Source organism: Amphiura filiformis, chromosome 12, assembly GCF_039555335.1.
Source record: "Amphiura filiformis chromosome 12, Afil_fr2py, whole genome shotgun sequence".
NCBI classification, from domain to species: Eukaryota; Metazoa; Echinodermata; class Ophiuroidea; order Amphilepidida; family Amphiuridae; genus Amphiura; species Amphiura filiformis.
Window position 1 is genome coordinate 23,447,717 of NC_092639.1, and position 27,496 is coordinate 23,475,212.

The 27,496-nt window shown below is 36.0% G+C and overlaps 1 protein-coding gene across 1 annotated transcript in view; it reads left to right on the plus strand.

Moving 5' to 3' along the window:
- The window catches only part of LOC140165956 (uncharacterized), a 47,410-nt gene that overhangs the window by 12,420 nt on the left and 7,494 nt on the right, over positions 1 to 27,496 (plus strand). The window contains exons 6-14 of the mRNA XM_072189296.1: positions 5,152 to 5,259; positions 6,829 to 7,073; positions 9,730 to 9,908; positions 12,541 to 12,643; positions 14,144 to 14,497; positions 17,596 to 17,713; positions 18,800 to 18,891; positions 20,295 to 20,409; positions 24,125 to 24,496. Coding sequence (XP_072045397.1) covers positions 5,152 to 5,259; positions 6,829 to 7,073; positions 9,730 to 9,908; positions 12,541 to 12,643; positions 14,144 to 14,497; positions 17,596 to 17,713; positions 18,800 to 18,891; positions 20,295 to 20,409; positions 24,125 to 24,496 — 1,686 coding nt within the window. The remainder of the gene's footprint in view (positions 1 to 5,151; positions 5,260 to 6,828; positions 7,074 to 9,729; positions 9,909 to 12,540; positions 12,644 to 14,143; positions 14,498 to 17,595; positions 17,714 to 18,799; positions 18,892 to 20,294; positions 20,410 to 24,124; positions 24,497 to 27,496) is intronic.

Here is a 27,496-nt window from a genome sequence, read left to right on the forward strand (position 1 = left end):
CTGGCTACAAATTCTTGCTCAAAGATTTCCACCAGATGTTGATGTCATTTCCCTGGACTGGAGTAAGGCTTTTGATAAAGTCAGCCACTCTTTGCTCTTGGCCAAGCTTCATCGTTATGGTATTTGTGGTCCTCTCTGGCACTGGATTTCCTCATTTCTTTTAGGTCGCTCTCAGTGTGTTAAAGTCCGATGGGCATTTCAAATAGGGTTTCTGTTGAGTCCGGGGTCCCTCTGGTTTCAGTCCGGGGGCCCCTGTTGTTTAGCCTCTTTGTTTTGGACTTACCAAATTTTGTTAGTTCATCGCTCACACAATATGCTGATGACACTGTCCTGTACAGACCCATTCGGGCGAAAGATGACATCAACACTGTCCAAAATGATTAACAAAATGTCATTCAATCCAGACAAGTGCAAAGTTATGAGATTCTCCAGAAGAGTCAGTGTTAATAGATCCACTCTACAGGCATGACAGTACACCTTACTTAACAAACTATTGGGTGTAGTTCATAGCTACAGATATCTCGGTATTATAATTTCTTCAAATCTGAAATGGGGGAGAACCATGTTAAATCTGTCACTTCAAGAACCTTGCAGCTTTTGGGGTTTATTAGGCGGCTGGTCCGCTGTAATGATCCAGCTATTTTGGTCAAATTATATATGTCCAATTCTTGAATATGGGATCCCAGCCTGGCTTCCACATCAAAGTGGACACTTAAAATCTTTGTAAAAAATACAGGGACATCTGGCACGTACCTGTATTCCAGCACCCTGGGGAGAACTTGCGTATGGTGTATGCCTAGAAAAACTAGGTCTGATGTCTGTGTGCAATAGATACAATTATCTTGCTATTTCATTTATTGCCAAGTGTTTTTATTACCAAGTGTTTTTACTTCAAGCATGACAAATTGATCCTTTGGAGTATATTTCCATCAATACTCGTCATAGTAACTCTCTTAAGTTCTCACATGCTTATGTTAGAACCGATAGTTTTAAATACACTGTCTTCAATTGTTTTCTAGTTTATTTTGATCAACTTCCTCCGTCTTTCAAACAAGACCAATTCTTGTTTAGTATCTCTAATTTCCTGGAAAATCTCAAAAAAATGTCAGGACAATAGCTAAGGGCGGAGCCAGGTGGTGTATGACGTGCAGTCCCTAAATTCAGTAAATTTTCATCGTCGACCGTGTAATTGAATGGGATTATTTTGAAATTTTAAAACGCTTGAAATATCACAAACAAATAGGCCTATGTTCATGAAAGTTCATCTGTGTTGGTATAAATCATGATTTTGATTTAAACTTTTAATCCGATAAAGGCCGTTTGTGTGTGATTTTGGATACCACTGAATATCATCAAAAGTGTGAAGCCTTGCTTGGAGATACCAACACATACAAGAAGTTAGGAAAACGGGATCCTACCTCCAGATACAAGAAAAATCTTGTGTCAGTACTGCAGGACATTGAAAATGAAGGTGCCATAAACAGGGTCGAGTATCGGAAGTTGTACCCAACTGCTGAAAATTCCCCTAAGTTTTATGGTCTACCTAAGGTGCACAAACCGAACACTCCTTTGCGCCCAATAGTCTGCTGCATTGGCTCCATCACCTATAATTGTTCCAAATTAGTTGCGGACATTTTATCACCTCTTGTCGGAAAAACCAAACACCACATTTCCAATTCGCAGCAATTTGTCGAACTTATTAAAGATCAAAGAGTAGAGGAGGATGAAGAGCTAAGATCGTATGACGTAAGTGCCTTGTTCACGTCCGTCCCGGTTGACAAAGCACTTCGGATTGTACGTTCCGCTAGAACAGGATAGTGCCCTCGGCGATAGAACTGAATTGTCACCTGACCAGATAGTTAGACTCTGTGAAGCTTGTCTTAAACAGTATTTTGTCTACAATGGAGAGTATTACGAACAGTTACATGGTGCGGCCATGGGCCTTCCACTTTCTCCGATACTGTGTGACATTTACATGGAAGATCTTGAACAGAGAGCTATTGAGACAGCGCCCACCCTCCTCTGTGGTGGTTTCGCTATGTAGATGACACCCATTGTAAACTTAAGAAGTGTCACTCTCAAGAATTCACTGACCATCTCAATTGCTGGATAAGGACATTCAATTTACCACTGAAGGAGAAGAGAATAACTCGCTTGCCTTTCTAGATACGCTCACCGTTATTCAACCAGACAGATCCACCAAAGTAACCATCTATCGCAAGAGTACACACACGGATCAATATCTGAATTTCGCCTCGAATCACCCCATTGATCATAAACTTGGAGTCATCCGAACTTTGTACCATAGGGCTGATACTGTAGTCACTAACCACCAGGATCGCGAGGACGAAAAATCTCATGTCAACAATGCTCTAGCGAAATGTGGATATCCCAAATGGGCACTGGATAAAGCGAATCAACCAAAATCTCACAAAACGCGTGGACGTGGGCGATAAACGCCTAATAAAGGCCACGTGAGTGCTACCCTACATCAAAGGCACCTCTGAAGCTATTAGAAGGACATTTAGCAATTACGGTGTCAGCGTGTTCTTCAAACCAACTCGCACACTAAGACAAATCCTAGTGTCACCAAAGGACAAGACAGAAAAGAAAGACATTACAGGTCCGGTATATTACATCCCATGCCAGGGCAAAACTGTAACCGGACAGTGCAAAGAATCTTATATTGGTGAAACTGAACGCTCCTTAAAAACACGGTTTCAGGAACATAGGAGGCCCAGCAGTACAGCATCAGAGGTCTCAAACCACATCCATATCGAGTCTCCTGGACATTTTGTGGACTTGGATAAAGTTCACATACTCGATAGGGACAGCAGGTGGTTCCAACGTGGAGTCAAGGAAGCAGTTCACATCAAAGCCAACCAACCATCTCTCAACAAAGACGGGGCGGTTCAAACTCTCAGGAGTCTACGAGTCTGTTATCAGGTCAAAGGTCAAAAGATCACGACCTGATACAGTCACTCACTGGCTGATGAAAGATGGAGTACCATCTGAAAATTCCGAGGTAGGAATTAATTCCTTGTGTTTGGATCAAAAGTTTAAATCAAAATCAAAATAGGCCTATGTTGATAAATAATATAAATACAAGCTAAAACCGTTGGGGTTCGATAATGAACCCCACAAAACTGACCGAGTATATGGAAAATGCCATACGGCCGGGCGGTTTCACGGGTTGCCGGCTCGATCATGTCATCCGCCGCCTGGGCGGAGCTATGTCATGCCGGTGAACATAATCGAATCCCGGTGAAAACAATATGAGCAAATCAATTATAAAGGCCACTGCACATTGCGCATCACGTGCGTGATGCTTACGTTGAATGTTTCTATTTTGACTCACTTGTTGCTAGGGAATTTAGCTCAATTTGTTGCTAAGCACCTGGATGTCCGTGCCCACCTATTATATTAGTTGGAATTCAATATAGTTGGGCTTAGTTTTACCTAAAGATTGTGCTTATTATCCGATGCCTCTTCTTATGTGGAGAATATAGGCAGATTGCATCCTTTGCCCCGCTTGTCTGTGTTCCTGTGGGAACCAATTAGGTTTAGCCACTTCGAAAGTGACTTTGTCACTATTTGGCTATATATCCCTGCCAGGAGTTCTCTTGTCCTTTGTTTTTGTTTCTGGTTAAGGCATGCCATGCCATCTCTCTAGTTTCTCCAACATGAGTCAATTCAATGTCTTGCTATATGACATTCCATGGTTTGCATTTTATATTTTTTGCATGTGTAATTTATGTATAAGTGTGTCATTTTGATATTGTGCAATATTTTATATGTGTTTTTTACTGGCAAATAAAATGATATGATATGATATTAAAATATGTTGCCTATTTCCACAAATCCAGTAAACCTTTCCCATAAAAAGCAAACATTTTTCAGACTTCATTCAGTACTAGTAAAAGAGAAAAGTGCCAAAAACATGGGGGTGTTTGCTTGTCCTTATCCAACTGACCATCCCAAATGTTCCAAACAAAAACATATTTATTTGAAAAACAATTTACGACTCAAAATTAATCTTTATCAATTATTCCATAAAAAAAAAAAAAAAAGAAAAAAAAAGAAGATTAGAAAAAGTAACTTTTAGTCTCTTGAATTTGCAAAAGGCAGACTTACTTGATATGTGCATTTGAGAAAGGAGTTTGAACAACAAAATTGTGTTCAAGAATTGAAGTGCTAGATAGTGCCTATGGTTTTTAGCGCGCTGTAGACCAGAGTGAGAATGCTTGAATGTTGGCATGCTGTTCATGTTTGAAGAATAATAATGATAAAAAATAACCACTTTTACAGACCAGCCAGTTCATTTTTTTGGCCTAATGTCAAATGATGGCATAGTAATGATATTTTAAATGTAACTTTTATGCAGCAGTAGCTCATTGTTTAAAATACAAGTACAGAATTGAATACCTGAGTGGAAGAAGGGCCCAACTCCAGTTTTTTACCAAAATTAGTTACACCCAGCATTTTACTGCCAGCAGACTGTTCTTCCTTGCGTGTGAAAGAAGAGCCAAAATTCACTCTCTAAATAGTCTTCAACATACACTTTATCATGGTTTTCATGGAATAAAGGCACAACTCCATGGAGTTGGGCCCTTCTTTCAAAAATATTGGATTAAAGAGGAATTGTGTTCATCCATGAAATCTGCTTTTCACTACAATAACTTTCTTGCTATTATTTACATGCTTCTACTTGTGCAATTAATGGATAATTAACTAATTTCTGTAGCTATTTATAACATATTTGCTTACGGAACTGGCACTTTCAGTATATTAGTGGAAGAAGGGCCCAACTCCAACTTGTATTAAGACCTGTACCGTTGCTATGGAAACATCATATATAATTTTGAATGTATGTAATATTGTATGTTCATGTATTAAAGGTCCCATGAAGATGAAAACATTCTGTCTATAAAACTTTTCCAAATATATCTCAAAAACAGCTTTGATGGAGTTGGGCCCTTCTTCCACTTAGGTATTCAATTATATAATGTATCGGCAAGAGTACATGTACACCATTCACTTCTGCACTTAAAGGTGATGGATGTAAGCAAGTGATATAGTAATTAATAAATAGATACAATTCTGAAATGAATACTTGTTTGAATTAAATATGTGTAACAAATTCTTTTTCAGATTTCCCCCTTCCAGCGGACCCACCTTCAAGATTTCTCTGCTTCAAATGCAATGGTACTGCATGTACATCAGAACCGCATAAAGACTATATAATCATCACCTTGCGGGGTATGAACTGTTTTATTCTCATTGATAGACAATTTCACTTTTCCGGATATTTTGCTGTGTCTTATATGTAAATTGGCCGGTGATTAGATATTTACAGCAGGTTTTTTTTTGTATTTTTATTCTGGGGGCAGTAACTAGGCGAGTTATAAAAAGGTGAGATAAAGTAAGGCAAGTTAAAAAGGCGAGTTACCCCATACAATGATTATAGCTTTTGGTCAATTTCGTACACGAAGTAAGCTAAAAACGAGTTACAACAAAGCCATCATGTCTCATTGGCGAGTTAGGACAACACCAACAAGTTCCATTGGTGAGTTACCACAACACCATCAAGACTTGCAAGCGAGTTATAACAACACCATTAAATCCTGTAAGCGAGTTACAGTAATACTGCAAGTTCCAGCGGCGAGTTACGCCACCACCAGAAAGTCGTGCATCAAGTTCCACCGGCGAGTTACAGCAACACCAATACAGTCCCACTGGCGAGTTACATGTAGGACAACACCATCAATTCCCATTGTTGTGGTTTGTGAATGGGGCTATCTCTACATCAGGCCACAGCTGAGATCAGGCAGACATACCACTATACTCCAAATGCAGGCAAATGCAATTCATCAACAACAATTCCCAGTGGTACTTGCCATATTCTCAGCAGGGGTCACTCTTTAATCTTTGCAGGGGGTAACTCACTTTTCATGTATATATAACTCTCACATTTTTAACTCGCCATTTACCTGTCCCCTGTTATTTCTCTTGGTCTGTGTTAGTGTGTTAGTTGAAGTTGACCATATAAATAATTTCCTATTCTCACATGAAGTATGGGGGATGTTCACATTTCCAAGTCTGTGATATTTGTTATGGAAGTTACAGTTGTGTATTTCACAAAGATTTAACATGCTATGATTAGAGCAAATGAAATGGAGTACGGTATGCAAAATTTAAAAAAAGAAAATATTTAAGAGGTGCTCACTTTGTATAGGTATAATACAGTTGCGTGTGCGCTTTCAACAGGGACTCTGTAAGAACCACATGAACGGCTTATTTGGAGAATTGGTAACAGTTAATTTCATATTAGCTAGTGTCATTGTGTCACAAAAAAGTAGATAATTATTCAGAATCCTTTTTTTATTTGTGAATTGTGTTATTTGTCTCAGGCAAATAGGTGACAGTGAAAATGCACTGTATGAAGTTTTTCCTGCCCAAAGACTTCCATTAGTTGTATATTTGTTCTGATACTACCCACAACCATATAAACTTTACATTAGAGGCTATGGAATATCTTCAATTCAATTGTTCAAAATCCATTTTTTTAAGCAAATGTACGGTAACTGTGAATCAAAAGGCTAGTTGCCATTATAATGCTTTTTTATGTCCTAGACATAGGCTTACAGGGTGATACACTTAAAACTGTCCCAGTCACTAAAGTCACACATGAGATAATACCCAATTGATATCACTTTCCATCTACATGCTTTTATATATCTAATGTTTGTCTTACATGTCAATGGTACCATTATCTATACATATCTATTCATCAATTTAAACAGGTTATTTTGTCCCTTTTGTCAAAAGGTCGTTTTGACGTGGGGAAATTCAGGACCAGATGCAGTCAATGTGGTGTGTTGAATCCTGAATATGATCTTGCCAACATTATCAACAAAGGCTTCTGGCCGGGTAATCCGGATATGTCGAAATCAGACTATCTGTTTGATAGAAAGCTCTTGGAGATGTGGCAACATATATACAGGCACCTCCCTGGTTCATCATTGGCTGGTTTTATAGCTGTCCTCAATGATATAAGTGCTTCGCATGGAAGAGTAAGTATAATGTAAACATTTTTGTTGTCCACCATGGCAAGGAAGGGTGAAACTGTACAAATTTGTTCATTTTTAAGCTATATTGTAATTTTTGTGATTTTTTTTTCCCAAAAAATACACTTGAAGATATTTTGTGATGTTTATGCAAAGGTACTTTTGAACCAAACTGGTGCTGAACTCTACCATACATTATACAGACATAGAAGCTGTATCAAAATAATTGTTACCCATACATTTTAATTGATAATGGATAAGTCTGTTACATCTAAATCAAGCAAAAGATCCAAATAATTTATAGATTAATTGTACAAGTCATAAATGATACATTTGCTAAATTTCAAGACTATCTAATTTTTATATTTGGAAGAGGCAGGCTTTTCAATAAACTTCATAATTGATATGTGGATATTCATACTTAGTGGTAGATAAAATGAATTAAAGTTTTAACTTCAACACTACACTATTTTTCGCTCACCTGGAACGTTTTCACTAGTCCGACTAGCGTCTTCAGCAGATGGTGATGCTGTGATGATATCTTGTCTACAATCGGGATATCTCTCACTGATGACGTCATATGATTGACAAAATGACGTCATAGGATATTACGATGTAGCGCCGCCCCGATATCCTTATTGCATTGTCTTACGCCCTGCCAGGGTGAAGCATATAGGCCGCCTCCTTCTTCATTATTTAAAGTCTTAATGTACGATCTTTTTTAATCTTTAGATTTTTCTTTTTTTCTTCCAAAATGATAATATGTAATCATTATGAAAGTTCCCAATACACTTTACCGCTATCACTCGAAATATCTCGCACTATTTGGATTAGGACAGCGAGTGCAGCCTCAGAGTTAGTCTCCCTGGCGGCCAGTTTGTTACGCTCCCTCCACATGTGGAGGGAGCGTAACTAAGCTAGTTTTGTAGGAGACTACGGTTTGCGACCTTGGCCGACATAAAGTCATAATCTAAAAAAATTATGACTTTATGTCGGACCAACAGAAAATTGTCCCGTTTTACTACAAATAGGACGAATTTGACAGTTTGCTTATAGATTTAAGTTAGAACATGTGTAAGTATTACAAATGTGCCAAGAAATCGGTTTTGAAAAAAAATAAAGGTAAATTCTGAAAAAAGATTGTACATTATGACTTTAATATATAATTGGCCGCTGAGACACAATGAGAGAGTTATCATGGGGACTTAAGTTGAGATTGCCCGAGTACCGACTGTGAACTCAGGTTGTACAGTGGTAAAGCTCTGGACCGGTAATCCAGCGACCGGGGTTCAATCCCCGCTGAGTCCTGATTATTTCTCCCTCAATATTTTCATATGCCTGTTTGCTCGAGCCCCAATCACGTCAAATTTCAATTTTGTTATTCTTTATTCAAACTGTGGAAATAATATTAGTAATAACTGAAGGGTTGCTGTCCATTATAAGTTGTAAAAACAAGGTAAAGTGAAAGAGACCCAACTGGTTATTTTGGCCATTTAACATGCAGTTTTATGGCAGGACATATTATCATGTCAAACTTTGCTCTGTTGACATACAAGGACATCAAATTTGGCCGATTCCATTTAGGTGCAAGTTGGGACATGTGTAAACATTACAAAATGCAATCAGGTTTGAAAAGAAAAAACAATTTCATATAAGATCGTACATTATGGCTTTAAAACTTTAATTCATTTCATAGTTGATGGTTTCCATTAATTGATACAGCTTGTTTTACCATCTACATACAGGTCTGACATAATTTATCTTCTGCATCACATGCTGACATATCTGAAATTGTCATTTGTATTATCATACTTTTATTTGATAGTGTTATTCGTTAAAATTTCACCACATTTCTCTCTTTTATAAAGGAACATGTGATAGTAATAGTGTGATTAATATCTCAAAATATAGTTGATTTTACAGTGTATATGAATACTGTAGATGACATCAATAAAGATTCACACATGCCAGCCTTTTGAGACATAATACATGTTACACTTTGTGCCGAGGCATACAAGGTGGTTTGAAATTTAGGGCTATTTGAAAACAATTTTGATTACACCTTGTTATAGAATCTCCTGAATCTTGAGTTAATGTCTCCAAATTGGAGAGTATTGTGAATTCAAATATGTGACCATCCACCACAAAGTGGTAGTAAAGTCGGCTCTAGACCATTTTCTGTTTATTGCAGATTTTGTAACAATGTACTTTCTGCTTTAGATTGACACCTCATCCAGCTTCATCTGACATCTGGAAGTGAAGTTATGGTTCATCAAAGATCAAATTTCTGATATATTTTACATAGAAATCCATATATTGTTTTTGATTGTATCTCAAAATGGTAAATGTCGACTTTACGACCAGTTTGTGGTGGATGCATGGTTCAGTTTTGCACTATATTTTTGTCCTTTGTCAATTTGATGATGTGCTAGATTGGTATGCCTGTATTTTATGTGTCTCTTAATTCTGTGATACAACTATATCAACCTACATCATTGCATTTGCATGTTTACATGCAGTGTACTCATCCTGCACTAGTCCATCTTGGGGCTTGCATACTTTTCCAATATATCCATGGCCAATATGTTTTGAGTGCATGGAATAAAGCTATGTGCACAACCTAAAGATAATTCATTGCTTGTGTGTATCTTATATTTTTCAGAAATCAACCATCAATCACCCTATGTTCTCACGAGCCATTGCAGAATATGCCAATTATCTGTCAGAGCTGGACATGATCAAGCACCAAGACCATCTCAAATGCCCGCCATGCACAATCAACCAGCATTCTGCACATGTTGATGGGAATCATAAGCTCTATAGATATAAACATGTCCCCAAGTAAGGAGCTTGTCATAATATCAAAGACATTAAGGGGGTACTACACCCCTGCCCAATTGTGTGCCTATTTTTGCATTTTTCTGAAAAATTATAGTGCATTGGGGACAAGTAAAATATGTATATTATAGGGGCAAGGACTACAACTACTGCACTGGAAATTTTATTTCAGCACAGACAACAGTTGCGGAGTTACTGTCAAAAATGAGGGAAAACCAATATTTGGTCAATAAATCAATAACTACTTGCTTTGAGTTGCTGAATTTTCAGTACAGTAGTTGTAGTCCTTGCCCCTATAATATACATATCTTATTTGTCACCAATGTGCTATAATTTTTGAGAAAATGCAAAAATAGGCACAAAATTGATCAGGGGTGTAGTACCCCCTTAAACTGGAAAGACTGGTTAAAGCCCTAATGTACAATTTCAATTTTAAATGTGTTATTCCATACTCAAAATGCTGAAATAATAATAGTAATAATTGTCGGGAAGGGTTTTACGCCATTTTGAGCTGAAATAACATGGTAAAGGGAAAGAAACCCTACTGGTTATTTTGGCTGTTTAACATGCAGGGGGGACATAAAGTCATACTTTCTTGAATTATGACTTTATGTCGAACTTAGCTTAGTTGACCTACAAACACAACAAATTTGGCTGATTCCATTTAGGGGGAAATTGGGACATATATGTAAACATAACAAATATGCCAAAAAAATCAGGTTTGAAAAAAATTAACCAATTTTATATTTTAAGATCGTACATTATGGCTTTAAATGTGGTGTTACCAGTGATTGTAAATCTAATGAGTTTTGACACATTTGGGTCGCAAAAACTTCAAATTGAACTCAAGTTTGGTTTAATTGAAAGTCCAATTAAATCAAAATCTAATCTTCATGAAAGGGCAATAGGGTCAAGTGCCTATCTGCAAAAAAGGGTTTAGCCAATACCCGATTTGTAAATTGTGACATGATCAGGGGGAATGAGTCACATGTTGACCCTGTTCGAAAATGATTTTTACATAGGTTCCTAAAGAGGACATTTTAGAGCTTCCAGAAACTGAAAACCCCATGCTGATACGACTTTCCTTTGCGAAGTTACGTCAATTATCAATCACTGAAAATAATGTAAAACAAAAGAATTTGAACACTTTCTTTGCCAATATCTCAATATTAGTGATGTGCGACTCATTTCCCTTTATCGTGCCACAATTATCTCTGACACATTCTTTTAAACCGAATGATTTTCATGGTATTATCGTTTATTTATTTATTTATTTATTTATTTATTATGCTTCATCACTGGCTCATATACAATTACAAAGATAAATATATTATATAAATATTGCACATACTAATAATCAAGACAAAGTAAAGAATAAAATGCCAGCGAAAAGAATGGGACAAACAGGTGCAAAATCACCTATAGGACCATCCCACCTTTCGATTGTTGAAAACAAATTATTGGGGGAAAAAACCCATCACAGCCCATCCCAAATTAAATAAGCCTGCAATTCAAGCATCTGCAGTAAGAGCTCCAAGAGCATGTTTTCAAAGAACAAAAATTTTGAGTAAAATGAGAATTCAAAAATTCAACCACCCCGGATTTGAAGGAAGAAAAGGAACCGGCTGTCCTTGTAGACAAAGGCAGCTGATTCCAAAGCTGCACAATGCGATTAAAATAAAAAGTCATGTGCGCTTCGGTTTTGCAACGTTGAATTTTGAGTTTAAATGGATCGGAAGATAATCTAGTGGTGGGATGGTCCTTCCCATTCCCTTGGCTGAATTTAACATAATTATTGACATTAATATCATAGTGACCCTCCCTACATCTGTAAAAAAAACAAGAGATCACTTTTGTCTCTCCTGAGAGTAAGGGTAAGTATGATTACGCATTACAAATTATGTGCATCTAGTTATATGTAAATCCAGCAAACACAAAACATTTGGCAGAAATGTTGGGTTGTAAAAGGGGTAGAAAGTTCCAACAATCAAAAACATATTGAAAATATGTTGCAAAACATTCTCACATAATGTATGTTGACAAAATCTCAAAATATGTTGCAAAAATGTTTGTCAAAAAACAATTAACAATAATTCATACATTTGTGCTATATAGCGGCGCGCATGATTGGGCGAGAGCCAGGCATAAACAACGTTCATGTATGCTCAGCGCACAGCTCAGATTACAGAAGTAATAAAAAAATAACTAGTAATTAATGTGCTTCAGGCTTAGTCTTTCACCTTTTATTTTAGTACACCGTTGGGCATTACAATCATGCATAAAATAAGGATTTAAGAAAAATTGATGGTGTCACTGTGGACCAAATCACATTATTATGGCCTTAATCAAGTTGAACCACTGATGACAAAAACTTTAATGAATGGTCAGTTGGCAAATGCAGTAGATACGGTGGTTACATGTTGCTGTATTAGTGAAGTATTAGTGAAGGAAGAAAATCGTAAGTTTAACATCATTTTGTAAAAAAAGAACAAATTTTGTGTTAAACTTGTTTACGAGTCTAAGGTGTATATATTGTGTTTGTTCAGTGAGCGACACATCATGAGTTATGAATCAAAAACTGATGCATCAAATGTCTAAATAAATTGTTATATTGCATCACTCTTGTAAATTTCAGAGGAACCATGGAGCCATACCACAATGACAGGTTCATTGTAGATGATGCACCTGTGACAAAACACATGAAACAAGTGTATGATGCCCATCCAAGTAAAAGCAAGGTAAGCTCATTTATTTAATTTAAATTGCTGTACTATAAAGTAAGGAAAATATTTGCCACAAGTATTATATCAAACCCTGCTACTGTTATTGCACACATTAAATTTTGATACTAGAAATGGTTGCTAGGCAAATTACCAGGCAGGTACTGTTCTTCAAAAAAGAATAAAATTATGAAATTAGTCATTTTTACCTTTGCACACCTGATTGTGACCAGTTTATATATCTATTTACTTACATACTTACTTGCTTACCCAACTAATTTTTATTTCATCTATTTCGTCTGTGCTGAATAGTTTTGTGTCATTTTATTTACATATTTAAGAATATAAATGAACTCATTTGCATATTTTGCCTTCATTTCCATTAATCCATTCTCCAGCTAAACGCAATCACCGATCAACTTCATTATTATGTTTTCAGGGTTATTAGGAGTTAAGAAAACCTAATAATGATAATATTGGATGGCTTATTTCACAAGATACCATAACATATCGGATTAGTCATACAAATATCGAACTCGCCGCTGGCTCGTCCGATATTTTTACGACTCATCCGATATGTTATGGTATCATGCTCAGCCATCCAATATTATATCAAACTTGGTATTGTGATATAATATGGTGGCCTCATGTGGTGTATAGTTCAGTGGGGGCTACTTTAATTACGAACTGAGTAATTCTAGTTAAATTTAAGCAAGAAAAATAATATGATACAACGTATCAGATTTGACATCAAGATATCTTAAACTTACTGATATAGGGTACCGTATTTGTTCCAATAAGCGCCCATGTTTTAATAAGCGCCCACCCAGGGTATTTTCAATTTACCAAAGGGTACCATCAATGTTGAAGTGACGGATAGACGTCAATATAGTGAAATAGCTGGGGGATTAGAAATCCTGTGTAAACTTGCAATACATTTTCTGCATCAGAAAAGCTACTAGAACGTCTCAGGACCCTTTTATAACCTACTTGTATAGATTAGTAACCTACTTGTATAGATTAGTCTCTAATAAACGCCTGTTACTTACCTGCATTTTCCCCCTCTAATTTATTTTTCCCTTCCCTTCTTTTTTGGTTTTGGTGGGGCGGTCTTAGAGGTGCCTGGCACCTGTTCGCTCCAGCCATTCACTGGACTTTTAAAACAAATGTTCCTTTCATAATATTGTGTAATTTTTGATGTAACTTATGTGCAATATTATATATTTCTTGTAATTCTGTGCCAGTGATAAAGTGTAATAAATAAATAAATAAATAAAATAAAAAATTAGGTAAACCATGTACAAAGCGCCCACCCAAAATGACTTTGTTGCGCGCCCTGGGCGCTTATTGGAATGAATACGGTACATACCGGTATATGTTTTGCCACACAACACTGAAATAATGGTGTGTCAAATTTGATACGATGTCAAAAGTTCTTATGTGTTAATTTATTGCTGAAATCATTTCAGTACGAGATGTTCATAAATCGATGTGCGACATACTGTTCTCTTCTTGCAGAGCACATACAACGACATATACTGTGGGAACAGCAAGTGGAAGGCAGCCAGGGAAACTACAAGCCGTCACAGCAAACTTGATGAGACTGGTCTCGTAGTTGTTGGATGTAGACACGCAATTGCTCAGAAAGCAGTGAATATGCATGCCGGAGAACTTTACGGTTACTCGCACTATTTACACATTCATTTCTTGATGCAGCAGAGTGTAGACTACCTGTTTCAAGATATAATGTGTAAATATTGGCTTTGGGCTAACAAAGTAGGAACAACAAGTTCTCTGTGGCAGGAAGGTACCACATGCATAAAACCTGCTCTGTCTGTGTTCCATGCCAAGGCACATTCTTGGCACTGCCAGGTTTGTTAGCTTCTAATTTGTTTATATATGTTTTTAATTAAGTGAAGGGAGCCAACATGGACCCTTCTTGACTTAATTATTTTAAGTTTAGTGTAACATATTGTAAAACTACATATTTTTGGAAAGGAAATACATCAATGAATGTTATGCTAATATCAATTTTTTGCTGAAAAAGTTCAGTGTTTTAAAAAATCACAAGAATTAAAACATTTTGGAACAACATTGAAGCAAATCAGTTCGGAATACAGTTCATTGGTGTGCTCCAAACAATAGTGTAAATGTTAACTTTTTGCTTCCATATATTTTAGTTACCTTGACCTAAAAATAACACAATGTTGTCAAAAATGAAATTTGATGCTTTAGTGTCAAAATTATACAAATAAAATTGCCTTACATACATAAGTTGCATCTGGTACATGGTCTTAATTTACATCTTTTTTTCACCAATGAATTAGCCTTGATTCAAGCCCATATACACCTGGGGCAATATACTGTATGTTACTGCCCGGTGCCCCGGTTACTGCGGGATGCTGTGTGCATAAAATGTTGCGTGTAATTAACGGCCGATGACGGTGATCGATATTATATCGGGGGGGGGGCGTGCTCAACCGACCGAGCGGTCCATGGCTGTGAGTGCTCACTGGCGTCGCCGATCGATCGTGGATTTGTAAAACTGCCAGAAATTTTAGTTGATAAATTTAAGTTGGAAGTACGAATTAGGCCGGGGGTGCAGAGATCAGCTGGCCTAGAGACTGACCGTCTTGAACAAGACTACCAATGAATAAAAAATGTATGCTCTTATGCTGAAATAATTCAACAATCCTGATTTCATCTGCCAATCTTTGATTTGTTTACATTTGCTTGTAGCATATGGGACTTGACTGCATTATGTGGGTATCATACTTTCTGTTGCTTGCTGCTGAGCGGCATGATGCTTCATCATGCCCGCTTGTACTTTTATGCAAGGAAAGCAGCACACTGCTGAGCAGTAGCGACATGACTATGAAAGCCAATGTTGCTGCTCAGCACCGCTACAGTATCATATTTTGTTCTCATTTGTCAGAGCGCCACCGCTTGGAGTTGACTTGAGTTCATCTCCCAGTACATACATATTGCACGTCGTACGTACATCTCATCATCATGTGGCGAAGCTTCTCGCATTGCGCCACACCAATTTCCACGTCGTATGCGACACTCACTCTTCGTTATATCGCCGCCACAATCCACATCGTGCGTCGACGCACAACGTGACCATTCATCATTCTTCATGAAATCAAAGGTGTTTCATCATACAACGTTTTACGGAAAGCAATGTCGGATATGACGTCCGTGGATTCTTCATCATACAACATTTTATTTTCATCATTCAACATCTTCATCATCATACATACAATTTTTCACTGTTCCACATCATCCTTCAACATATCCGATATGGCTTTCCGTACCCAGCAGGACTGCCGCCGCTGGTCACCGCTAGGGTTTCTGGTTTGACTGTCAGTGAAGAAAAATCATCTTCAAATCAAAAAATTTATGAAACCAGCATTAGACCTATTAATACACGCAGCTTTGAAATGTGTTACGCGATGCAAATTTTCTGTGTAATCACAATACATGTATTTCCTGTGCGCATTTATGGACTCACAATTTTCATACCAATTTTCGTTAGCTGTTTTGAATCATATAACTTTTCAGAGTAGGGAAAGTTAATAGTTATATTAAAATAATAGCGAAAAAAAGGGAAATATTAAAAAGTGTACTTCACCATTCTGAATAAGAACACATCTTAGTAAATAGATGCATTTGTAGGATTGTAGATAATTCAAATACATTTCTTGGCAAATCCAATGAAAAATTCACTCTATACTTTAGCTTTCACTGTCTGCTCTGATGGCCTGATCACAAAGAACATAAGAAAGACTCTTTCTTAAAAGAAAATAAGAAATACTCTGAAACAATAGCGGAAAAGAAATTCTTGAGAGGAAACAGAAATTAACTTCTGGACAACACATGTGCCATTGCTGACCACATTGCTCAAGAAAATAGCCTCATCGAATGGGAAGGGGGGAAATTTTGACAGAGACTCAAACGCATTTACCAGAAAAGTAAGGGAAGCAATCCACAATGGCAAAAAAGGGATCCAAAGCAATCAACTGAAACAGGTTATCCATGTTCTATAAGCTGCATATCCTAACAATGACTGCTATACCTTGTTTAGGACTTTCAAAAGAAGTACCTGCATGTGCAACCATGGCAGTTTCAAAATAGCCCGCCAAGAGTCATGCAGGTAACTCTGAGCATTGAATTAGTTTGAATGAGGAATACTATGGGAATAAGCGCCTTTTATTAGGTCACACATGAGTGAAGTGGATAACCTCTATTGTCTCTCTCGATCACAATCACATAAAAGATCCACTGCTGAAAACAGAAAATCCCGTCATCCGGAAAATGTCAAAAAGCTGTTTTGCGGGATAAGCAGTGGATCAAGTTGTATTTGATCAAGCGGTTAGAGCAGAGAGCAAAGGCAAAAGCTCAACTAGTGAGATACTTTTTCATTGGATTTGCTTAGCAAGATGTTTGAATTAACAGATCTCAGTGTTTATAACTGCATCAAGATATCTCAAAATCGGGCATTGAAGAATTACCTCCCCTTATACATGTACTGCCATTAAGGGCTTTGATAGCGATGTTTTTTGTGGGCCATGAGAGCACATCAGACACACCAAATTGCAGTTTGAATACGAGGAATGTCCTCCTGATATCAAATATTTTTTTGAAATTTGCGATAAAATACAAATAAAATTAGATGGCTGTGTGCCACACTGAGGACCGATTCATTTCAAATATCTGTGTTTGAGGGTCATATGCGGTCCTTTCAGAGCTACTCAAAGACCAAGCACTGTTGGGTTGTCATGGATGGATATGGACTTGTGACTGCCTTGACCTTGTTCAGCAATGCAGCCCCGCCTCTCGAGTTTGTGTGAATCAACTCAGAAATTGAAATCCATGTTGAAACTTGCAATATTTGACCACATCATTTATTTGTTTCTCAGATCCTTTCATCTGTTTCTTTTCATTCAATTTGTGTTTTTAATTAAAAGGTGTCTTGGGGAGGCAGGTATGTGGAAGGTGCTGGTGCTGGCGCTGGTGAGGACATGGAGCAGGCCTTTTCTCATCTTTCACGGATTGGGAACACCACCAAATATATGAATACAGGAGGTATGAAAATTTCAGGGTTTAATTTTACTACAATTTAAGATTGTTGGGTGTATAAATGATTCTAATGGGACAGATGCACCTGCTTAAAGGTTAGTGATATACTTTCAAATGGAGTACAATTATCAAAACATTAAAAGTTTTCTATTCAATTTATTTATAGTTCCACTGTAAGGGGAAAAAGTTGATTACATTATGCAATACAGTCATAGTACATTCTTTGACATGATGCACTACAAATGAGGATGTGGTCACTTTAAATTTTCTTTAAATATAAGATATGATGTGAGTTTATTTGACAAAATTGCAACCTGCAGGCCGAAATACATTGTGCACAAAGTAAAAAATAACAGTAAGATAAGCAATAGGCCTATATAAAACAACATTATTAACTAAATAACAACAAAGAGATCAAACACAAGGCGGCCGTAAAGAAATGGGGCTCTAAGCAAGGCAAAACAGGAGGCTTAATTTCTTTCTGCAACCATAATGGGGCGCAATATATTAATAACCGTATAGTCAGAGGCAAGGTTCATTATTGTCAGAGTTAGGATCTTAGGGTTATGGTCTTAGGGTTAGGGTTAGGTGTTAGGGTTAGTGTTTAGGGTTAGGGATAGAGGTTAGGGTTAGGATTAGATCTGAGGTCAGTATGCAGCCAAATACCCAACACTTATGCAGAAGGCACAAAGAGGGAGATGTGTGACCAATTTTTAGTTTAGGTCAGGATGAGGTGGAGAATCTTTGAAGCTGATTTGCATGGCTCGACACTTGACATGATTAGTTGCAGTTGGTAATCAACCGATCATTTCAGGAAGTCATCAAGATCTGCCTGTAAATTGCTAGTCACACTTACTAGAGAAATGGTTTTCAGCGAAGGTGAGATCATCAACATATTTCCGACAGTGTGACCTGCAATCGATAGGTGCGTCATTGATAACTGCCTGAAAGGTTATTGGGCCAAGTTTTGTTCCCTGTGGAACACAAGTGCCAAGAGGTAGGTAAGTGGACCAAGTTTGATTGTAATCTTGTTCACAGCATCAATAGGCAATTCAATCAAATAACTGAGTCCTTCTGTTTCTCTATACACAGGTCGCATTGACATGATCACTGATCATGTACTCTATTGGAACAGTCGTAAGATCAAAACCATGCCCGTCCTTCTGTGTAAGCGCTACAAGAATGTAAGTTTGTTAACAGTTGGAAAGGTGATATTGAATTAATTATGTGCCAATCAGTTGTAACTCACACCCCTTGGTACTCTCCCACCTATAGCACCTAATTGGACCTGGAAAGGGACTCTGTTTTGACAATTTACTGTGGGGCATCTTTAAATGAGTGCACGTGCAAGTCCCCGACCCAGTACCACATTTAATTCTTCCCTAGTCACTGTCCATTGACATCTAATGCATGGTTGGGTCATCTTTGAATGATAATTCTGACCAAATCCCAGTCCCCTACTGGTAATTTTAACAGGTCATTTTGAAAGTACCAGACCAGATATGTTGTTTAAGACCTGCCAACACACAAGTGGTACAAAATGTAGGTAACTTCTTGTGAGGCAGGTAAAATTTCAAAAGTACTTGATGGGTAGCTATGTTAGATCAGCGTGAAATCAACTTGTCACAACTTGAATACTGACAGAGCTATTCCAATCAATTCAGGACAAATCCTATTATGAATTAGCACAGAGAGCATTCTGGATCCAGAATAGGTAAAAAGATTAAGCAAGCAAAAAACTTGGGGAATACAAGTGTGTGACAACAATGATCAATTATTTATTTCTTAGTGAACCTTTTACTTTCAAACAGAAATAATTAGATAGATTTTTTTGACTTTGCATATTGTGAGATATAGGTAATTGTGGGTTTTTTTCTTGATTACTTGATGAACAGTTGTAAAATTTGTGGTAACAATGGCACATGATAATCAATTTTTTGGGCTGAACCCATTTGACAAATTGAAATAAAATATACTAGTATGACTCTTATAAGACTGTACAAAATTAAAGGAAATACTTTAATAGTATAGTATTACCTTAACCATCATAGACATATATGAATTGGAAAAAAGAAATGAAAAGTGAATACATACTAATCAAAAACAGTTATTTTATTAACTTGTCAAGAAATCACCTTTTATATAACTCTCTCTGTATGGCTTTCAGTTTCATTGTTGTGTCAAATTGTTTTTGTACGTTCATTCATCATAACTTCATTATAAAGCCACACTGTTGGGCTGTTAAATTTCCAGATGGGCAGGACTTGAAAAAAATGTTAATAGCCACAATTTATAGCATGTTTTTATATATAAAAAAGACACCATTTCCATCCAAATACCAGAATTTCCCTCCAAACACCAACAATTTTGAGCCAGGCAGATGGGCAGGTAAACTTTTGAAAGTTACTAGCCCAATGGTTAGAACCAATTAAAAATGTGAAGCTACAGCTCTGTCTTTGTGTATTTACTTCAAAAGTTTTGAAATAAACTGGTTTATGGATGAGTGACTTATTAAAGGAACTCTCCAAAGTAGAGATTTTCATTGTGAATATTTTCAGCATGATATTTTATAACATTGTTTCACTAGGTTCGTATGAAGCTTGAAGAAGTGGAATCAGAAAAAAGAAATCTTGCAGACAAATGTGATCGTGATGTTGTTCCTTGGAAAAGGTGGACAAAAGAAGTTATCCAAGTTGCCAAAGGTAAACACATGGACAATTCAATGCAAATCATTATTCATGCAAACTGCATAAAAGGAATAGTGTTTAACCTTCGCTATTGACATTGTGTATGCACGGTTGTTCCATTTATGGGGTACTTTCAGGATTTTATGATAAAATTCGTGGACAAAACAAGGACAAAAATATTCACAATTTTTAAGTATAGATCTAAAGTGTAGTATAACACAGACTGCGTAGAGACTACACTCGCTGTGTCGAAAGTGGATTGACGCCCATGGACATGATCATAATAATTACACAAGTATTATCGCTTTTATCCAAACCAGGTACATATGTTACGCATCACCGCTAGCGGTATTAAACATGTTACATGGAGCCTTGTGGTCATGCACTATCTATGATGTCACTTTCAAAACTATCATGATGATGTATTTTTGCACGGTTTCGTGTTTTCTGCACTGTTAAACTTGCCGCATTGGACTACCACGCCCAGTATATTTACATCTCGGCTAGCAATTACTGAATGTTAATATAACGTCACAGTGGCATTGTTTTTACATTCAAAATGACGTCAAAACAATGCCCTTGTAACATTATTATATTTCATCTGGTAACAACACTGGTACAAACTAAATAGGAGTTCACAAATGTATGTGCTTATGACGGCCACGGTGATGCTGTTTTGACATTCAAAATGACGTCAAAAGAACACACTGGTAATTATATAACATTATATTTTCAACTGATAACGACCTTGTTACAATGTAAATACGAGTTTACAAATTTAAATGTTTACGATGTCCGCAGTGATGTTGTTTTGACATTCACAATTAACGTCACAAAAAAAGTCATGGTCTGAACAAATTAAGTACATCATCTCTAGATGTTGTAAGGGCATTCAGGCCATATATAACAATGTTGTTATCAGATGTTGATTTAATGTCTTAACAACAGTGTTTCGACGTTCACAATGCCGTCAAATGCTACAGAGTTTAATGGGTAGGCTCTGCCAGTGCCAATAATTAATTGAAATATATACAGTAAACTTAATAGCAAATATATCTAGCAGAATAGAATTCCATTTTGAATGTACTCAACTACTTATAGGACCCAATATGGCTTTTATTTTATTTATTTTTGTTTATTTGGTTTATCTGCCAGTAGGCATATTATGTTTCCGTTGTAATTTCATGTTTAATTGTACTAGTGTCTTAGTGTGCGATGCATGATTCTCTTTCTACAGTGTGTTGATGTTCTAAGAATAACTATTAAAGCCATATTATAACATTTGCTCAGGAGGACGCCCTCCACATTTTCAAAATTCTGCTTTTACTCGATTGTAATTACATGCAAAATCAAGACTTTAGGCGTTGTAGTTTTGTTTTTAATTATAAGTTGGAAATATTAGTCGAACACGTGTGTGACGTTTAAAACAAAATGTACGTACATGGCGTGTGGGACAGTATACACACATCAAAGGACCATGCCATAGAGCTACCGATGGAGTGACATGCATTTGAGACATCGGCACTGGTAGTAAATTCCACTTTTTCTTTGTTTTACATAAGTTGTTCGGCTTAAAATTTAAATTAAAGGGGACATATCTGACAGTAAAAGCTAACATTGTTTGGAAATGAAATACTGTTTTCATTATGGAAATGTTTAAAATGTTTAATCATCATTAATTTGATCTTATGTGCTAGTTTGTAATGTTTGAATGTTTCCATGTTCCAGTGTATGATGCTTCAGATCTCACACCATCAAATCAGAGTCCCATAGAGATATGTGCTAAATTTGCCTTAAGAAAACTTAATTTTTCCTTCACAAGAGCGACTCAGTTTTAAGCGACAGCTATGATAGTTGAAGTCAGTCCTTGCCTGATCCCTCTGTCTGGGAAAAAAATATAGGTTGACCATCATTATTTTTTACGACTGGCTCTCGAAGTCTATGATGTCCGGAAATTGCCTACTTTACAGGCAAAATCATGCCAGGGTTTCTGTAAAGAAAATGCTGCTTAAAAACATTAAAAGTTATTCAAGCTCCTCATCTGTGGTATACTTGTAGTATTTAACATTACTAATTATGACCAGTCCAAATTTTGCCAAAATTATGCAAATTTCTGCTCATTTTAATGCTGATTCAAGGGAAGGGGTATGAACGTTTGGACAGTATTTATTGTGGGACATTAGAGCACATCAGACATATCGAATTGCATTCTGAATACGAAGAATGTCCTTCTGATATCAAATAATTTTGATTTTTGAAATTAGCAATGTAATTCACATTTTATGAGAAATCATTAAAAATTGATATTTTTGATATTTAACAATAATTGAAGTAACTGATGATTTATACTTAAAGTGTATGTAGGTGGGATGAAAAGCCGACGATCAATTGAAAATGTTGACCTTTCGTATTGAAGATATGGATTTTTTCCCCAAAATACAAAAAAAAAATAGGTCTTTATGGGAAAATCCATACAATACAAAAGGTCAAAATTTTCAATTGAACGTCGGCTTTTCCTCCCAGCTACATTCACTTTAAGAATATATCATTAGATTTATAAAATTTATTTCGAGGACTGTTATATATCAAAATTTGAAAAATATCAAATTTTAATAATTTGTCATAAAATTTGTATTATATCGTGAATTTCAAAAATGAAAATTATTTGATATCAGAAAGACATGCTTCAGATTCAGAATGCAATTTGATACGCCTGAGGTACTCTCATGTCCCACAAAAAATACTGTCGTTAACGCTATAAACGCTCATTCTAGATCCCTTAAGGGTAGACGAGGTATTGTTGGTCGAAGCAACCTAAAAATCGATTTTCATTATCTAGATCGATATATTATTGAAAATTAACACCTTGATGTTTTGCAAAAATTCATTCTACAAATCGTATACTTTGCAAACTTGCTCAATTTATTGTTGTTAATGAGTTATGGACGTTTTACAAAAGTGTTGTTGTTTCAGCCCTCTTTACAACGTAACTCAGGAACCGCAGCACCTATAAAAGTATATCTGTGATATTTTAATTCTTCTACACGCTCGCTATGAATTGAGCAATGCAGTTTTTGCCAAAGCTCACTGCCATTCATAAGATGATGTGAACTACCAAATCACAACAGTTTAAAATAATTAATAACCTTAAGCTATCCATGGTTTTTTCTGAGAAGTGAATTTAAGGGCACACTACCATATAATTCTATTTGGTGGTGTGAAATCTGAAGCCTCTTCCCTTATTTGTATAATTATATTAGGCTTGCAGGTAAGCACCATAAATTGATCTTGTACGCTAAGGTGTTGTGTGTTGTTTGCACTGATTATCCGGACTGCTCACATCCATTGAGTATATTGAGTCTTGTTTATCAGGGACAGTCTGTATAGATCAATGTTTAGAGCATCAGCCCTGCAAGTAAGAGGTTTAGGGTTCAAATTCTGCATAGTCAGATATGTCCTGAGTATTTTTCTATGGATTATCTGCCTATGCATGTTATGTTTCCATTGTAATGTCATGCTTAATTGTACCAGTGTGCAATATGTGATCCTTTATCATGTATGTTGATATATTAAGAATAACGACTAAGCATCAATTCTTTGATCTGGTGTGCTACTTTGTGATGTTTGAATGTTTCTCTGTTCCAGTGTATGCTGGGTAAGCCTATTCCCTGGTTTGTTTGGTATAGTCAATTTTATATAAAAGAATTGTTGTTTTTGTCATTTCTCAAAGATGTCAGCAAGTCATCTGACCTAGACCCAGCCACTTCCAAGCTTTTGCAGCAGAAGTTTATCTTGCAGGAGCAACTGCGGACAAGATCGAAGCTTGAGGACTTCATAGCAGCAGCTGGTGAAGGCCTGACCACAGTTCTTGGGATGGTTTCTCTATTTGACCTTATTCAAGACGAAATTAAAGATAAGAAGGCCAAGGAAAAGAAATTGGCAGATGTTACTGCATCACTAAGGTTACTCTACCCACATCAAGATGTGGACGAGAAATCCAAAGTAGCTGCAGTGAATAACACCTGCTCATTCCTGCAGGCAGACATTGAACTTTTGGTCAATGCAGTGAACCAAAGACTGCAAGCCATCGCAGATCTGGCAGGTAACTTTTTGTAACTTGTAAGGCCTATTGCATTTGCTAAAGACTTCACAGAAAGTAATGCTGTCAATTCAAAATTTGCCTTAAGGGATCTAAAATGAGCGTTTATTGCGTTTCAACAGTATTTTTTGTTGGACATGAGAGCACCTCAGACCTATCGAATTGCATTCTGAATACGAAGCATGTCTTTCTGATATCAAATAATTTTCATTGTTTGAAAATCACAATATATCTGAATTTTATGACAAATTATAAAAATTTGATATTTTTCAAATTTTGATATATAACAGTCCTCGAAGTAAATTATATAAATCTAATGACATATTCTTAAAGTGTATGTAGCAGGTCGGAAAAGCCGACGGTCAATTGACAATTTTGCCCTTTCATATTGAAGATATGGATTTTTTTCCCCAAAAGACCTAATTTTTTTTTGTGTTTTGGGGAAAAAAATCCATATCTTCAATACGAAAGGTCAAAATTTTCAATTGATCGTCGGCTTTTCATCCCACCTACATACACTTTAAGTATAAATCATCATATTTATAAAGTTTACTTCAAGTACTGTTAAATATCAAAAATATCAATTTTTAATGATTTGCCATAAAATGTGTATTAAATTGCGAATTTCAAAAAATCAAAATTATTTGATATCAGAATGATCATGACATTCTTCATATTCAGAATGCAATTCGATATGTCTGATGTGCTCTAATGTCCCACAATAAATACTGTCCAAACGTTCATACCCCAGCCCTTAAGCTTCAGAATATTTAAACATATTCATTATATTTTAACATAGAAAGAAAGGTGTTTTATGTAAGTACAGTTTGATATCCCATTCAACCAATTTCTTTCAATAACATTATCATGATTTTTGAACACAAAACCCAGAATTTAAAAGCTGTTGGAAATTGTATTTATTCAATGCAAAGTTAATGACAGGTTTTACATGCCACATTGCATGCGTTTAATAACCACTGATCAATGTCAATGCAACTTTTGCAATAGAAAGCGCTTTGTGACTATTAGAAAATATGTTGTGACATGCAGAATTAGGCCATAATTCTAATGCAAGCCAAGAAAATGTAATTAGTATATGGATGTAGATTAGTATTAGGATGTGGTATATATTTTTTATAACGGCGTATAATTAGGTAGGTAAACTTCATTATGTAAACATGAGCAGGTGATACAATGTATATAAACATAATGAATGGAAGGTTTGTGAGAATTCAGAATTGGTATAAGGAAGATCAATTCTAAACTGACACTGTGGGGCTAGATAGAACTCATTGATAAATAACAAACTAAACACCATTTCGTTTCGCAGGTTATCTTGGCCAAACATCTGCAATACTTACAAATTTAGGGAACTTTTTTCCACTGATATCTGCAAATATTGCCAATGTTCATACATGTACAGACTAACTCATCTGCCCACAACTTTGGTGTAATTATTGAAAATGATCCCAGTATTGATCATAAATAACAAACTAAACACCATTTCGTTTCGCATGTTATCTTGGCCAAACATCTGCAATACTTACAAATTTAGGGAACTTTTTCCACTGATATCTGCAAATACTGCCAATGTTCATACATGTACAGACTAACTCATCTGCCCACAACTTTGGTGTAATTATTGAAAATGATCCCAGTATGGATTCATATCATAAATAATGTTTGCCACTCTGTTTCATATACGATTTGCACAAAATTGGTTGAAGTAGACATTACCTTGATATCAATACTACTGAAATTGTAGTCCTTTTTATAATTACAAGTCATCTTGATATACATATAGTGCCTTTTTCTGTGATCTTCAGGGCTCACAAATAGCAAAAGCTCACAAGAAGTCAGAACTCAACTTGTTAGGCATGCCTGCTTTATGATCAAGCATGTAACACTCCTTAATCACTTATTCTTCATTGGTTGCCTGTCAAAGTACCATAATAAAATTCATCTCATATTTTATAAGTGTTTACATGTGTGGAATTGCTCCAGGCTGTCTGACAGACCTAAATCCATCTGTTTCAACTCGATCGTTTGATCACTGATCTTTCTCTAAAGTATTTACTGAACTTTGGTATAGACTTGCCTATTTATGTCAAAACTCTCAGCCTGTTAATTGCCTCTTAATACCTCATTTTGTTTATAATGTCAATGAAACATGCCTTTTACATAGTAGTTTTAAGCTCCTTATAATGCATAATTTTATATTTGTTGTTCTTTTATTCATGCTTATTTATCATATCTGCTTGTAAGTGTTCATAGACCTAAGTGTAAGGCACTTTTATACACATTATTGTATTATTATTATTATCTGAATGTTAACATTAGAAGTATCAAGAAAAATTTTGAAAAACTTAAAGAAAACATTAAGACCTCAAATCACGAATTTAACATCATTGGCCTATCTGAAACTCACTTAAAAGATTCGCCATCCGAATACTTCAACTTAAATGGTTATAATATGGAATATACAAACAGAACAGAAAGAGAAAAAGGGGGTGTTTGTTTATATATTTCCACTTCAATCAAATATAAACTGAGATCTGATCTTTGTATTTCAAACTCTAATTTTGAATCTTGTTTTGTAGAAATAGAAAGAGAAAATACACGAAATATGTTAGTAGGTGCCATTTATCGTGCACATACGAAAATTGAGCATTTCATCAAAGATATTGGTCCTATTTTTGATCAAATAACTAAAGAAAATAAGGAATGCTATCTAATGGGGGATTTTAATATAGACTTCTTAAAGGATGACTGTCACAAACAAACTCATGAGTATCTTAATCTTGTTTATTCATATTCGTTCATGCCAACAATTTACAAACCAACTAGAATAACTGAACATAGTGCAACCATTATTGATAATATACTTACAAATAATCACAACGATGTAAACTCAGAAATAATAGGTACTGATGTCAGTGATCATCTATTAACTATAGTACTCAAAAGAGGAATCATAATACTTGTAATATAAATAATTTTAAT